At 32.9% G+C, this 15,281-nt stretch overlaps 1 protein-coding gene across 1 annotated transcript in view; it reads left to right on the top strand.

Moving 5' to 3' along the window:
* Nucleotides 1-7,484: 7,484 nt before the first annotated feature.
* The window catches only part of LOC106461669 (RUN and FYVE domain-containing protein 2-like), a 100,734-nt gene continuing 92,937 nt past the window's right edge, over nucleotides 7,485-15,281 (top strand). The window contains exons 1-2 of the mRNA XM_022388689.1: nucleotides 7,485-7,559; nucleotides 12,750-13,263. Coding sequence (XP_022244397.1) covers nucleotides 12,873-13,263 — 391 coding nt within the window. The 5' untranslated portion in view covers nucleotides 7,485-7,559; nucleotides 12,750-12,872. The remainder of the gene's footprint in view (nucleotides 7,560-12,749; nucleotides 13,264-15,281) is intronic.

Genomic DNA, 15,281 nt, shown 5'->3' with positions numbered 1-15,281 from the left:
TTCCCATCGCATTCCTGTGGCTTCCTTCGTACTGGATCAAAACGTTTTTGGTCCAAGTTTCCGAAACTAATTTTAATAACTATTCTTCTTCGTGGAACTCATAGCCAAGTGTTTCTCCTTTTTTTTTCTGTGATTAAGTGTTATATAACGATAACATATGTTGCCTTATAATGTACTGCGTTACATGTTTTAATATATACTTAAGTTTGTTTTTAAAATGTACCTTAGAGATGGCAATGAAGTTTATTTATTTTTAGGCACAGCTAGGTTTACACTTTAGAGTATAATGAGTGAGTAGTAGCTTTACTTAAATTTGAAGTCGCTTTATTTTTTGTGATGTGAGTATTTCATAAAAAAAATTCAAATTTTTAGTTACTTTAGAGTTTTTATTTGCTGTGTATTTAAAACCACTCGCTTCTGTAATACTACTACTACTACTAGAGTAGAAATTACTATAACTTATATATAATTACTGTACTACTACTACGTATAATTGTCTAGTTTAGTATTTTAGTTTTACTTCGACGTTATCGTTTACTTTTAGTGGTAATTTTAGTAAAGTAATACTTTAAGTTGAACCTAATATTAAGAACAGTGACACTATATAACTTTAGTAGAAATTTATACGTATGGATATTATTTTGGATTGAATGTTAGTGTAGTATTTGGATTTAGCCATTTTTATATTTAGGACTAACCTAAATCTCCCAAGTTGTCGTTCCTGTGACAGTGTGAGGTTGAGGAAGGGGTTACTAGAATTATTCCTGGAGTGAAAGGTTATTTCATGGGAATAGGTTAAGATCTTTTAAACCACTTTTATTTTCTTGTGAAAAGAAGGGTAAGAGGTGATTGTTATTGAAGTTTACAAGATTATTGTTGGTATCAATAGGATAAAGGCCTCTGCTTTCTTTGCATTGTATTCTGAAAACAGAATAAGATAACACAAGTTTTTAAGATTTGAAAAATATAAGGTAAACTTCAGTCAGACAATTTAGTTTTACTAACAGGGTGATTAGCTTATGGAATTAGTTGTTAGCAGTATAGCCTAGAGTAGATGAAAGTGAAACTGACATTTTAAAATATTTTGAAGGGGAAATCATTGATTTGGTAAAAAATAGAAGATGTATTTAAAGTTTTACTTTTCTCAAAGATGAATATGCAAAAATAGTATGAAGCTGTTGAAGGACCAAATGGTCCCTTGTTGGCTGTATGTTACATAATAGTAACTCTTTTCTGAACCCTTACTAATAACTCAACATCCTTTATTAAATAAGGTGACCATAACTAAACATGATATTCCAAATATGGTCTAACCAGTACCTTACAGGGTAAACTGATAGTCTCCTCTGACCTGTATATAAGATTTCTGTATGTACAACTTAAAATCCCCTTTGCCTTATTATTAGCTAATTTACATAGTTTGGAAGGCTTATTCTAGACCATAAGTCAATAATTGCTCTGCATTATTATACTGTTCAATTATTATATAGTTATTTACATTTGAAGTGTGCCAGTTAATTGGCAACTAATCAGTAACTGGTGACAAAGCTTATTAAATGTTAATCAATCTAATTACAACGAAAATGGATAGGTATCACAAATTTGACTCTTAAAAAATTTTATTGTTCAAAATAATTGAGAATGAAAGTTATCCACTGAAACAAAGTGCAGTTTAAATATAGATAATTGGTTTATTTGATATTGCAAGCTAATTATGGAGCATGTAAATAAAAGTAAGGTATTTTTCTCTGGAATTATTTATTGGCCTAAAAAGGAAACATAATATTCCTTCAAGAGTTTCAGTTTCATTGTGGCTGCAGCTCTTGAACAAATGGATCAGTGAAAGGTGAAATTTGTGTGTTGGTTATTGAGGAAATTAAAATAATAAAATATGGTTCATTTCCTTTTATTTATTCAATAACTTGTGATATTTTAAGTAATAAAATGGAATATATAAAACTTTAAAAATTGAACCATGCTGTACTTCAATTAATCTAACACATAAATACAAGATCATAAATAAGTCTGAAAATAAACAAATTTTACAAAATGGATGCATAATTATAACCTTTTTCTTAGAGAGGTGAGAGCACAAAATATTCTAGCTACACTGTGCACCAAGTTACTTAAAGTTGGCACTGTTAAATTAATTAGGAATTGGCACTGACTAAGCAGAAGTGGGCACATCTCCAATTTATATGTTGTATTTTATTTCATGTTACAACTAGTTTGAAATTAGAATTTTTGGTGGTATAGTTTAATACTTATTCCTAGTAAGTTAACAAAATCACTTGGAGTAAGAAAAAGCCATTTTACAAAACTGTAAACCCCATTTATGATGAAAGCTATGTACTTGGTAATTATTACTGGGTTAAAATGTTACTAAAATCATTAGGTATGCAGCATTCTTGCTCTTCAAACCAGGTGATGCTGTTGCATCCACATTTTCCATACCTTTGGAAAGAAATGTAAATATCAATGAAATATACCAATAACATTTAACTGCTGAGGTTAAATGTATCAAATCTTGAAAGATAGCAAATTCTACTTTTATTTTTAATTGGTTTTGTTTAATGTTCATTTATTATACCTTCTGTTGTTTAGTTCAACTATGAATTTTTAGTTATATTTAAGCTCTAACTCATCTTCTATCTAGAGCATGCTGAGCTTGAATATGTATGTATTATGAAACTGACACAAGCTTCCACTAGTGGTGATGGTGGCATACTGGCGGATATTAATGTTGTTAAAGACTATATAGATTTAAGGTAATAGCTAGTCACATGGAATGTAACCTCATGGTCTAACCACTATATAAAAAGCCTTTCTTGATCTTAAAAATAGGTTAGTTCAGGAGATATAATAATTAAAAATTATTGCTCGATATTGTTCTTGATATTGAGAAGTGGTTTGATTTTGGAACACTGTATTATTCTCTGAGAAATTTGGTTTTTTTCTTCTTCTGTTTTTTTTTCCTAATTCCTTTGATTATTATTGAAATTTATGTTATATTATTTATTAACATTTGTACCTAGTCCTGACTAGGCACAGGTTTACTAATTCTTTTTTTGTTGGAAGTGATAAAAAAATTGTATTCTAGTTGTTTGGAAGTTTTATTTTGAATTTCTTTTATATTTCAATAAATTGTTTTTGTTTAAACTTAGTTGTAGTGGTATTTTGTTTAGTTTGTTACAGTCTAATGAAAACATATTTTATCAGACACTGGTGCTCAGTTTATAGTTAAACATTCATGAACATTATTTAACACTTTCTTAAAAATTTTAAATTAGAATAAAAATTAAAAGGTAAGAAATAAAACACACAAGTGATACAACATTATTGCTTGGCTTGATTTGGAAAAGGATGATATATATCAGTTTGAAATTCCTGGGTACAAGTTATTCAACTATGTTAGCTTATTTCAAAAAGAGGGGTGGTGGTATTTACGTTAAGGAAGAGGTATAGTCAATCAATCTAAAGGATATTAAAAGAGGTCAGTATGAACTAAAATCAGCATAGTATGGGTGTCTGTATGTAGATATAAGGATAGGAAGTTGATGTTAGAAAATTGTTGTAGGCTACCTGAACAAACTCAGATGTATGAGATGTTTTATAGGGAAATCAGAAATGCTTCTTATAAAGAAGTCCTGATTATTGGAGGCTTTAACTTTATATGTATAGACTGGAACTATATAATGTCAGGTAGTGAAGGTGATAGTTTCTTAGAGTTGCAGGATAAATAGTTTTTTCCTATTTTTTGAACAATTTTCAACTGCTTAGGGAACCATTTAGATATAATGCTATTTTGTATTGTATTTTATAATAACCACTGAGGAGGACATCATTCAAAAGATTGAAGTAGAAAATATTTTGGATGCAGTGATCATTGTATAATTAGTTTTGTATATTAAAATTAAGGTTACAAATATTATAATTCTAAACCTTAGAACATATATAATTTGATTCTTTGAAAGAGGCACTTTCTCAGGTAAATTAAAATAGGCTGTTAAACAGTGATGTTTGTCTTGAGTGGGAAATCTTTAGGTACAATCTACAATACAAAGCAACTATTGAACTGATTGACAAACTGTTGACAAAATATTTTAATGCTTACAGTAAAGACATTTTCAAGTATGTTAAAGAGCAAATAGAATGTTATAATGGGCCTATAAAATATAACAATGGGAGGGTTGTGTTTGATGATTACAAGATGGCTGTGTATCTGAATGTTTTTTCTCATAAGTTTTTACTAGTGAAGATGTAGGCTGGATCCCACAAGTAGAGGTTCCTGCAGAAGAGTATCCAATATCCTTGAATGAAGTAGCCAGAGCTAGTTAGATCGAAGACTGGAAAATTTAAAGAAGATAAGGCACATGGGCTAGAAAATATGTATCTTAGGATAATTAAAAAAAACAAAAAAACAGATTTATGGACCATTAAATTTAATTTTTAATGGATCCATTAAAAGTGATGAAGTGCAAAATGAAGATTAGTCATTTGTTGAGCTGGGGCATGCTGGACTAACACCTGGTAAATGCCTTTTAAACTTAGTAAAATTATACATACTTGTTGTCACAACATTAATTATGTTTATAGTCTTTCTAGGGAAACTAAGTAAAGTTGATAAAAAAGACCTTGGCATAGCTATTCCAAAATCTCGTAAAGTCTTCCAGGCAATGTATGTTAACTAGTAATAAAGTGAATAAGGATTTATGCTCTATGTATAAAAATATTGAGTCCAAGATAAAGGTCATGTTCACTCAGTAAGATAGTGGTTAGGCTTTATTTTAAATATTGTGTTCAGTTTTTATCTCCATATTTAGGAAAGGATGTGGCATTGTTGGAGAGGGTTCAAAGATAGCTAGTATACTACTAGGTTTGGAAGGATTATGATATGAACAAAAGTTGGCATTTTTGCCATGTTTTTGCTGGAGTGGAGTAGGGTTTGGGGGATGGAGAAAGTAAGAACAAAGAAAACAGGTTTAGGATATGGAAAACTGACATGATTCCAGTTAAGGCATTGCTACTTTTCTACTAGAGTTTTCAACCAATGAATAGTTTGCTACAATACTGAAAGAGTTGAAGAGGAGATTAGATGAGTATCTTAAAGACCTGGATTGAATGTGGTTTACAGTCGGGTGGTAATAGAAAATAGGATAGCCTAGAAGAGATAAATGGCTCCCTGTTATTCCTTGGCAATGAAATGAAAAGCTAGTAATTAAGAGGTTTGTTAATAAAAGCATTCAATGCCTCTTTGTCACACACACTGTACTGTAATTATAACAAAGACAATAAAAGTGTGGGATATTCCAGTGTACTAAAGAATGATGAAATGAATAATACATCTACCTAAATGTACATGTAGGAGTCTTTCATAGTCTCCTGAATTTTAGTTGAAATTAGAAGAATGACTCGTCAATCCATGATTTTTCATATCGCTATGCCACTATTATTTTTGATGTCACCACTGTCAGAAATTATCATGCATCTAGATCTGCCTGATAACATCTCAAATGAGAAAACATCTACAACAAGCCAATGTCTGTGATAAAACAACACTTATGTATATGAGGAGATGCTACAAAAAAGCAATGCTATGATAAGGCAACATTCAAAATGCGACTCTAAAGCTCCACCATATAAACTATATGATTATATTCTAAGAACAAAATTTTGTTGAGACTTTTATTGTGGTATGTAAATATACCATGCATTTCTACCTTCTTATACAATAAAGTGTTTATTCTGAATTTATCCTTCTGTATATTTGTGCAGGTTTCACATAATACTTGATAAAGAAAGTTTTAAAGGTCATCCTTTTCTATCTGCCTTTGTACCTTTGTTATTCTGTAAGACATAATCCCTGTTCTCTCCATGGAAGACACTGTTGTAATAGTGCACACCGTGTAAAGATGTTGACAGCTAGTATCCTTCAATGATAGTTCAGGTTGTATCTTGAGGTTACAGCCTCCTCTCTGTTTCTCTGAGAATGATCAGTCATGTTGGTAGAACTAGTTGGTCTAGGTAAGTATGATGTTTCTTGCAAAGTAATAAACATTATATTTAATTCTTTCAATGTGGAATATGTACAATGCACCTGTATTGAGAATAATACAAGTGCAATACATACAATAACTCCACATTTTGTTAAAAGGTTACTATTTTTTGTACATAAAGTATGAGATTATTTTAATTAAGTATTACTGCTGAAAATTTATTTATGTATTGTAGGTATTTTCACTCAGACTCTGAATAGTTTGAGTGCAAGGTGATTTTCATGTTAAGTATAAATATATTTTTTCACATGTTACACTTTTCAAATTTCATTTGCATAAACTCTAGAAACTCCTAAATGAACAGTCAAAGTATTTTTAAGGTAAATGTATATATTATATTTTCCATTAGCTCTACCATATCACTAAATATAGCTGTTATCATCAATGTACAGTGCAATTAAATATTTAAAATTAAGAAATAAAAAAATTTACATATCTCTTAGTTTTTGTCGAATACCCTTAAAAGGTTTTCTTTTTGTTATATTTGTAATTTCACATATTTGCTTTTTATAGTTTATTTTTGATGTTTTATTTTCCTTTCTTGTCTTTTACCATTTATTATTCATTCCAACACATATCAGTGTGTGTTTCACGAGCATGTTATACCATTATCATCATCATCATATATATATATATATCTTTATATATGCAAGCCTTCAGCAAAATCTTCTTGCACTCGCACACTAACTTAATTAACCCTTGTGAACCAAGGTGAAGTTTGGGTTATATTAAAAATGTATTAAAACTTTCAAATATGCCTTTTGAAACATAAATAATACATAATTAACTAAAATATAGAAGTAAAACTTAAATAAAATCTAATTGTCTATATAACTAATATGTATCTAGGTGAGAAATAACTGTAAGTGCTATCAAGGACAAAGCAACAAACAGTACTATTAGCAGTTAGACATATTTGATAACAAACACTGAGTGTGCATTTTGAAATAACCATTGGGATATTATAACTTAAAATGAGCTCTTTCTGTTGGTTATGAACATTTATGTCAAATATATATATGTGGCTTGTAAATACCAGGTCTTAAGTATAGAAGGTGGACATGGCTCTTGTCAGGCGATGGCAAAATTTATTCTTGTGTTTACTGAATTGATCCAAAGAAATTTGAAACAAGTACATGTAAGTAGTGCAATAAGCGTAGTTTGTGTGTCTAGACATACATGTTCAGTGTAGATGTGTATTGTTAAAAATTGTCTCTGTAATTCAAGTTACAAGTTACAGAGCCCAAAAGTTAAGGTTTGTGAATGCTCAAGTTATTTATTTTTAAAGGTTTTTTTTGAAATAAAGGAATTAAAAGTATGAATTATAATGTACATTATAATGCTAATTTCAATGACAAATTGATAGTAGAGTTATTTAATTACATTTTGAATGTATCTCGTAAAACCTCATAACATGTGCAGAAAAGAGTACTCGTATGGAAAGGTTTAATATTCTGATTGAATCTCCTGTTACCTTGTGGACCTGTACCATTGCTCTTAAAGGTAATTTAGTTTGACCTGAGCATACTACAGTATTTTATCTTGTATATCCCCAAAATCTAAGTGTTGCTGTTTCCTGTGATGGTATTTTATAACTTTCATGTGAAGTGTATAATTTTTTGACCAACTGTTGGTGTCTTACTTACAATTTGTTTTATACTATGTAATGAGTAGCTATCATGCTTAACCCTAGAATGTTTACCAGTGGGTTCCACATGGCCTTCATCCGGTTTTTTAACATGTATGCTTGTGAGTACATGATTTTTTTTAATATGGAGCCCATAATAAGCAAAAACATACGAGTCACACAAAAGCGTTAACCAATAATACCATCATTGTCCATCAGTATTGTAATTAACCCCACCAAATACTTCTGTGTGTATTTTACTTAGTTATTTGTACTAAATGTTATAACAGGCAAAAGCACCAAATTTTTCAGTATGATAGTTTATGGATCTTGCCAGTAGTGGATTGTATAAAAACAATTTTGTAATTTATGTTCCAAAACATACTAACCCTCTCTCACACTACAAATATTACTTGACTGCTAAGGTTTCCTTCCTTTTCCCATCTAAGCATCGGACTGAATTTTTCTCGCTTGCTCCAGTCTTTTATTCTTCACTTAAATGCCATTGGCAATATCTGTCTCTCCATCTATGTCAATATGCCCTCTGTCCTGGTACTGTATATAAGCACCTAATTCAGATAATATTATCACTTTTTCTCAACACAGCATTCATTATTGGGTTTCTGCTATGACTGTTGGAGATACTTTGAATGTTCTTCATGCTATCTAGTTGATTTTCTTGAAATTGTTTTTTCTTTTCATTTGACAGGCAGATACATGCCATGAATTCTTGGATTATTATTTCTGGCATGGAGGCAATTCAGGCAATTCTCCTATTCTATCTCTGATATCTAGTGTGCTCATCAATTGGGGAGGGGGGAGAGATTTACTCTCAATTGAGATTGTCAGTGCCCTTATTCATAGTGTGATATAGAGATATATTCAATTTGGTGGTGTTCTTCCAGAGGGCTCTGAGGCTGCATTTGAGAGTGATTCTGGAGAAAATATAGTTTCAGTTTTTTTTCTGCACTTTTTCTTTATTTTGTTAGCTTCTGAGGAGACCACTTTGGGAGCAGCCACCTCAGGGTTCTTGGTCCATCGAGTGTGTGATGTTTTGGGTCTTTCCCCAGTTGCTTTTAAGCTAGAACCTTCCTTGATGGCTGAAAGGTCTGGGAGTGAATACTTAGTTCTCTCTCCATCCACTTATATTGTGGTTCATGCAGGGAGGTTTACTGCTCAGTTACATGAAGAAACAGCTGTGTCTTGTCCACCACATTTGTCGCAACTACATGATTTATCCTACTACCACCAGATGGATGCATATTCAGACTCACAAAGAATACACCAGCTCCTGGAAATTTGGGATTCTAGAACATAGTCTGTAGTCAACATGAATAGATCACAATTTTCTAAGTTTTGTCTCCTCCAATGTATGGTGCTAAATTATTTATTATTCTTCCAACCTTTGTTGGAAGACTCAAAATCACCACATCCGTTTGATGATGAGTTAGGACCATTGTTAGCATGCACAATGATTCAATTGTCAGCTTCTGTTGTTAGCATCTTGACTTTCCTTGGTTCCTACAGGGGGTCATAGTTTAGCCCCTATTTGAGGGTCCTGACCCCAGACATCTGACCCTCAGTACATTGGAACCCAGAATAGATTCTGTTCATACCCAAAATGTTCCTCTGCTTGGTTGGAATGCAGCCAGTGGTGGTGGTGACTATTGTATGGGGTCTGTGGGGGCTCAGCACTGAGAATTTCTGGTCATGTGGAAAATATATTCACAATCAAATCTTTAGTAAAAATACTTTATTAAAAAATCTGATTTTTTGTGGACAAAAGACTTGTAATGTTTACTAGAAGACTACCAAATTTGGTGAAGACACACATACTACATTAAAAGTTATAGTATAAATACGTATGCAGATGTGTATAGGAACTAGTGTATTTTATCCTGAGCCCATTGCAATAGGGTTAAACCTGGAGGTGGATTAACTATCTCCTCCAGACAGGATTCTTCCTGTGCAATGGTTGCTCCATCCTCAGTATTTTGTTGGATTCATTCCCAGTTGGGTATGCCATTGGCCGATGATTTTGTTACTCAGAATACCAAACTTCCTATCTTGTGACACCTAATACCTCATCCAGCTTCTCTAGCTATGGATGCTCTCAGCCAGGTCTGGTTTTGTCTCTTTCTGTATGTTTACCTTATTCATCACCTTCTCCCACCTGTCTTGGTGTTGATTTGTGACACTCACAGTTGGGTACCTTTCGTAGTACCTTTTGGCTTGCTCAATCTCTAATTTTTCTTCATCATAACTAGCATCCACAGCACCTCTTCTCTCATCTTGGTCATTCTTGCTCTAACCTCATATGACTTTTTCCTGGGAGTGTTGTCCTTTTGTCTTTATGTGTGAAATTTGTTTGTTCTCTTGCTTACCAATCAGGCTTCTCTGACCACACAACCCTTCTTTTATCCCATTCATGTTGCCCTTCAACTCTCTCTGTCTACCAATGAATGTGGTGAATTTTTCACTGCTGGTCTAACTGCCACCAAGCCACCCTTCTGTTGCTCAACCTTCTTTATCTGGTTGTTCAACTAAGGATTTTTATTTTCTGTTGTTGCAGATTATTGGGTGGCCTAGTTGAATGCCTTCCACCTTTTTTTACTTTTCCTTTTTTGTTCTTCTCTATTTGTTCTGGTCACTCTCATACACTTCCTTTACCCAACTGGAACCTTAATGTAGTTTTACATGCTCTTATCCAGGCCCCATTAGAACTTTTAGCCACTTACTGTTCATACCATCTCTCTCATAAAACCAAATTCCTTCATCTTTTCTCTTGTGGTCATTGCAAATGTTATCTTCATGTATTAGATGCCTCCTGTACTTTGTTTCATAGATATTTCTTGATTTTATTGCCTGACTGCTTGTTACTTCTGAAACATGGGTGACTCAGGAGTGAGATCATAACTTTTATCCCATATCTCTTCTATCATTCTCAGCCCTCCATGATTGTAGTGACCATTATCTTTTTTTGTGTCCAGCTCAGGCTGCCAGGTTTTACTTGGTATGCATGGCTATATTTCAGGTCACTCAGTGGCGAGTGTTGCCTGGTCAGATATGCTTTCCTGAAAATAGATTTCTGATAGATACTTGCCTCTTCTGACACACTTCCCACTCTCTCTCCACACTTCTGGTGTTCTGCTTCTTGTGGACCTAATCTCTAGGAGATTATGTTGTGTTCCAATTGGTGGAGGGTTGTCGCATGCTCGTATGCATGCTAAATGACCAGCTTGAACTTATGGGGTATAAAGGCTTGTGTATCAAGAGAGAAAATTTCTTTTCAAAGCAGTAGAGGGCAGTGGAAGATCCAGAAAAGCTATTGCGTGCTCGAGCAGAGTTAAATATCTATCAGAAATCTATTTTTAGTGTAAGAAAATGACAACATCTCACAGTTCCATCTCCTTCAAGAAATTGCTTCCTTCTATTTGCTATTCCACAGTCTACTCACCATCTTTAATGGGTAAGTATCACTTTTTCTTTCCTTGTCTGTTTATACTGCTTCCCCATTTTCTTCTCAAAACCCATCCAGTGACAGGTGTTGCCTCCCAGGGTATACTTACTTCCCTAAACCAATATCAAGTCAGGGGTAATGGAAAGCTTTAAACATATCCACCCTGGCTCCTAAAGTGCCCACTGTTGAGATGGAGTTTTCTGCAAGACCACTTTGATGGTGTGTATGTGTGTGTATATATATATATATATACACACACACACATACACACAAGTATTTCTTTCTCCATTCCAGACCATAACTTCCATGTACTATCATGGAAAAGGCGAGTACTGGAGAAGTGTCTGCCCACTTCCCTGGTTTGTGCATGTTGGCCTTTTAAATTAGGTTTCACAGTAATCCATTGCACATTCTTCAGTAAAAGTCCTCTGTGGTGATTAAGTCCATCAGATATGGGCATCTCTCTCTAGTGTCTCCCCAACACAATCTTCTCCTCCCTGGTCTTTCAGTGAAGCACAGGGGGACCCGTGCCACTTCCAGTTCTTAGTAACTGGGGTGGTTGACCTAGAGATTTTGTCAGTGGTTGTGTGAGAATATGAGTGTGCAGCACAGTACATTTGAGAAGTAGGATAAGGGTATTCATGTCAGTGTAGTACAGGTTGCCTTCTATTATATAATATGCCAATTTCCCAGTAGCTTGGCCAGCTGGATGGGGCAAAGTATTCTCCTCACATGACAATGAGGAACTTAGTCCCAATTCCTGTTTTAAGGTGAGTAAACACATACAAGATCATATAATCTGACCATTGCCTTAGCCATGCTACATCTCATGTCCAGCCAACCTGTTATGTGCAAATGCTTGCTTGGTCATGTCTTTTCCTTCCCATCTATGTGATACATTGGCTCATTGTGCCTTCATCTTTTCATATTTCCATCTGGGCAAAGAGTATACCCTGTATGAGGTGGATGTGGTCTCTCACAGGTGAAACCTCTCTAATAAGCTCCCACATTGGCATTCCATTTCAATCACTTTCTCTGAGGGGAGCCCACCTAGGTTTTCACAATTGCTCTTGCCACTCCACCACATCAATTTGGGATTCAAGCTACTGTGTGCAGAGAGGTAAATATATCATTTAGGAAGTTAACATTGTTTTTACCTGAAAATTTATTTCCGATAGATACCTATGCACATCATCCCACCCTTCCTCCCCACTACCAGTGCACATTATTCTTGCCTCGTCTAAGTGTGAAGTTTATTTTGAACGCTAGTTCTTTTGGGGATCTTCTGTGCATGGACTTGTCGCTTGATGACTATACCATGCACTAGCTCAGTTCACTTTATAACACATGTCTTAGGTGTGAGATAGGTATCTATTAAAAATACATTTGAGGTAAGAAAACTTTGACCGAACTACATGTATTCTAGACACTTCAGTGAAAATGGATAATTATTTTTAAAAGCTAGTACACATAAGATGAGAAAGTTTTGAACAAGTACAAATTACTAAAAGTAAATAGAATAGAAAACTTATGTTTGTGAGATTATTTGCATTACAAAAACTACATTAAACTATCATATTGCAATAATTTGATCTTTTACTTACAGGTAAATATCATGTACATCTTAGAAAAATATACATCCATATAAATGTGGGTAAGTGAATGTGTGTAAGAGTTGTGTTTCAACGTCACTCGTTTTAAAAGTACTACCTGTCATTGAGGTGCTGTCATGAATTCTAGTGACAGTGACGTTCAAGCTCGCCCTGATAAAGACATTGAAGAAAGTGAAAACAGAACTGTTAAATGTCAAGATAATGAAAGCATCTCTTCAGGTACTGAAGATATTAATCCTCTGAAAACTCTTACTAACACTGGCAGTTTTTGCAAGCCTTTTGATTCTGATAACACCAAAATAAAATGTGATGAAAAGATTATCTCTTGTAAAAACAATACCAGTGTGTTAAGCCAGGAAATAACTAGAAAGGAGCTTGGGATAAATGAATTCTGTGGAGGTGGTTCTCATGGTGACATTATCCATAAACAAGTTTTTACACGTGATCACTGGCCAGTTCTTTTAGTATCCAAAGATAAACATGGACAGAAGAAAAAACCTTATAGAAGTAAGTATTAGTATTGGTTTAAACATATATTTACTTAAAGCAAATATCTACTGTACATCTTATGTAATATACAATGTACATGATGAAGAATAATGTCAAAGTATTCATATACATCTAGTTCACTGCATTTTTTAAAAAGAAAACAATGAAGCCTTTACATGTTGTTGTTCTTGTCAATATCTAAGACTGACTGTTCTTATATACAGTACATGGAAAGGTTGAAAGTAATGATAAAAGTTATAGTATTTTAACTTTTCTGATCTCACCAAAAGTTTAACTTTATTTACTTTATAATACAGTGGACACTCCCTATTAACTCTATCAACATGGGCTCGGTCAATTTAACTGATCACGTGACCTCTTTGTACTCATTTAAGTCTGTATATCTTCACAAAATTTGGCAGTGTTTCAGTTAATATTATAAGTTTCACATACAAATAATCATATTTTTAGTAAAGTATTTTTGATAAAATAAAGTAAAGATTTGTCCATGAATATATATTGAGTATTTGTTTTAAATAGTCCGTGTGCAAAGTAATTTTCATGTTAAAATTAAAAATAGTTTTCCTCATCTCAAGAATCTCAAATTTCCTTCATGTAATCCCTAAAACCTCCTAAATTCATTTCAAAGTTTTTTTTTCAGTAAAACTTCATAGTTTATCTGTTATTTTCACTACCCTATCTCAAAACGTGATCGATCAATTTGACCGACCTCGTAACCACCAAAAGAAAAATTTTACTAAACCTAAATTAACCATTTTTTCTTTTTAAAATGACCTCAAATTGTAACATGAAACTACTTTTGTTTATCACAAGTAGCTCTAAGTTCTTAACAGTATACATCTATTTATAATTACATTTTATTGTTTTATTGCCCTTTAAACTATGGCTAACTACTATCCGGGCCATTATAAATTGTAAATCATTCGGGGAACATGCAGCTCACATTACGCTAATGAATTGCATTACCCACAAGCTGCTTGTGTGTGTGCCTCATGAAACATTTTTATTATAATATTATTATTATTTATTTTATCTAATTTAATCTTAACAAACCTAAAAGGATTCCTGTTTTTACATTTTATAATTATACATAAAGAATAAGTATGAAAAACAAGAAATAAAATATTTAACCAATCTTCTTTTTTCTTGCTGTCGGTTTTTGATTAGAGTTAACCTAATTTTTTATAGTAATGATAGTAATGCACTTAATAATTTGTATTTAATTGAATAATGTGCCAAATAATATAGACTAATAACATGCAAAAAGTAGACAAAGTCTTTTACCTCCCAAAATTTTTCTGGCTTTCTAACTATATGACAAGAGCCTTTACAAATTCATCCAAGCTAGTCATTAAGTTTCCCACAGGAACGGTGTTATTACTCTGAGTGAAATTGGCATCTGACTGTTCAGAACATAACGTTATACAATATGTCATTTGATAGATTAAAACCTTGACTTTCTATTGGTTATAGGAAATATATAATGAAACGTAAGAGAGAATTATCAACGAATTCTGAAGGAGAGGATGTGACAGATGGGTGTGGCAGGAGGGGTCTAATTTTCTGTTTGATAGCTCTGAAACAAACAAAATTGAAGACTGTAAAAATGATGTTTTTTCTGAGCAATAACAATTTTATAGAGAGTAATTTACATCTAATTTCTTAGTTTTTTTGAGGAGTGGTGGATAAAATAGGGATGATGACATGCTAAAAGAAAATGTGTCATGTGGGTCACACTATTGAAAATTCAGGATTTTTTCAATATTACCTTGTAGAATTAAGAACTTAAAAGTTGTATACTATTAAAATATGGATAATTAGCTAAGATTTTAAGCTATTCTAATTGGTATAACATAAACAAAAGTAGTCTAGTAAAATTTTAAAATGTAAGGCACTAAAACCTTGTGTCATGCACAGTAAAGGATACCTGTGGTGATAGGATTAATTATAAAATATTTGAATGTTGAATTGTAATGTTATGTGTGATATTTCTTTGCATATTGTACATCCAAACT

The sequence above is a fragment of the Limulus polyphemus genome, unplaced genomic scaffold (genome assembly GCF_000517525.1).
Source record: "Limulus polyphemus unplaced genomic scaffold, Limulus_polyphemus-2.1.2 Scaffold1008, whole genome shotgun sequence".
Taxonomy (NCBI): domain Eukaryota; kingdom Metazoa; phylum Arthropoda; class Merostomata; order Xiphosura; family Limulidae; genus Limulus; species Limulus polyphemus.
This window is presented reverse-complemented; position numbering and strand designations above follow the sequence as displayed.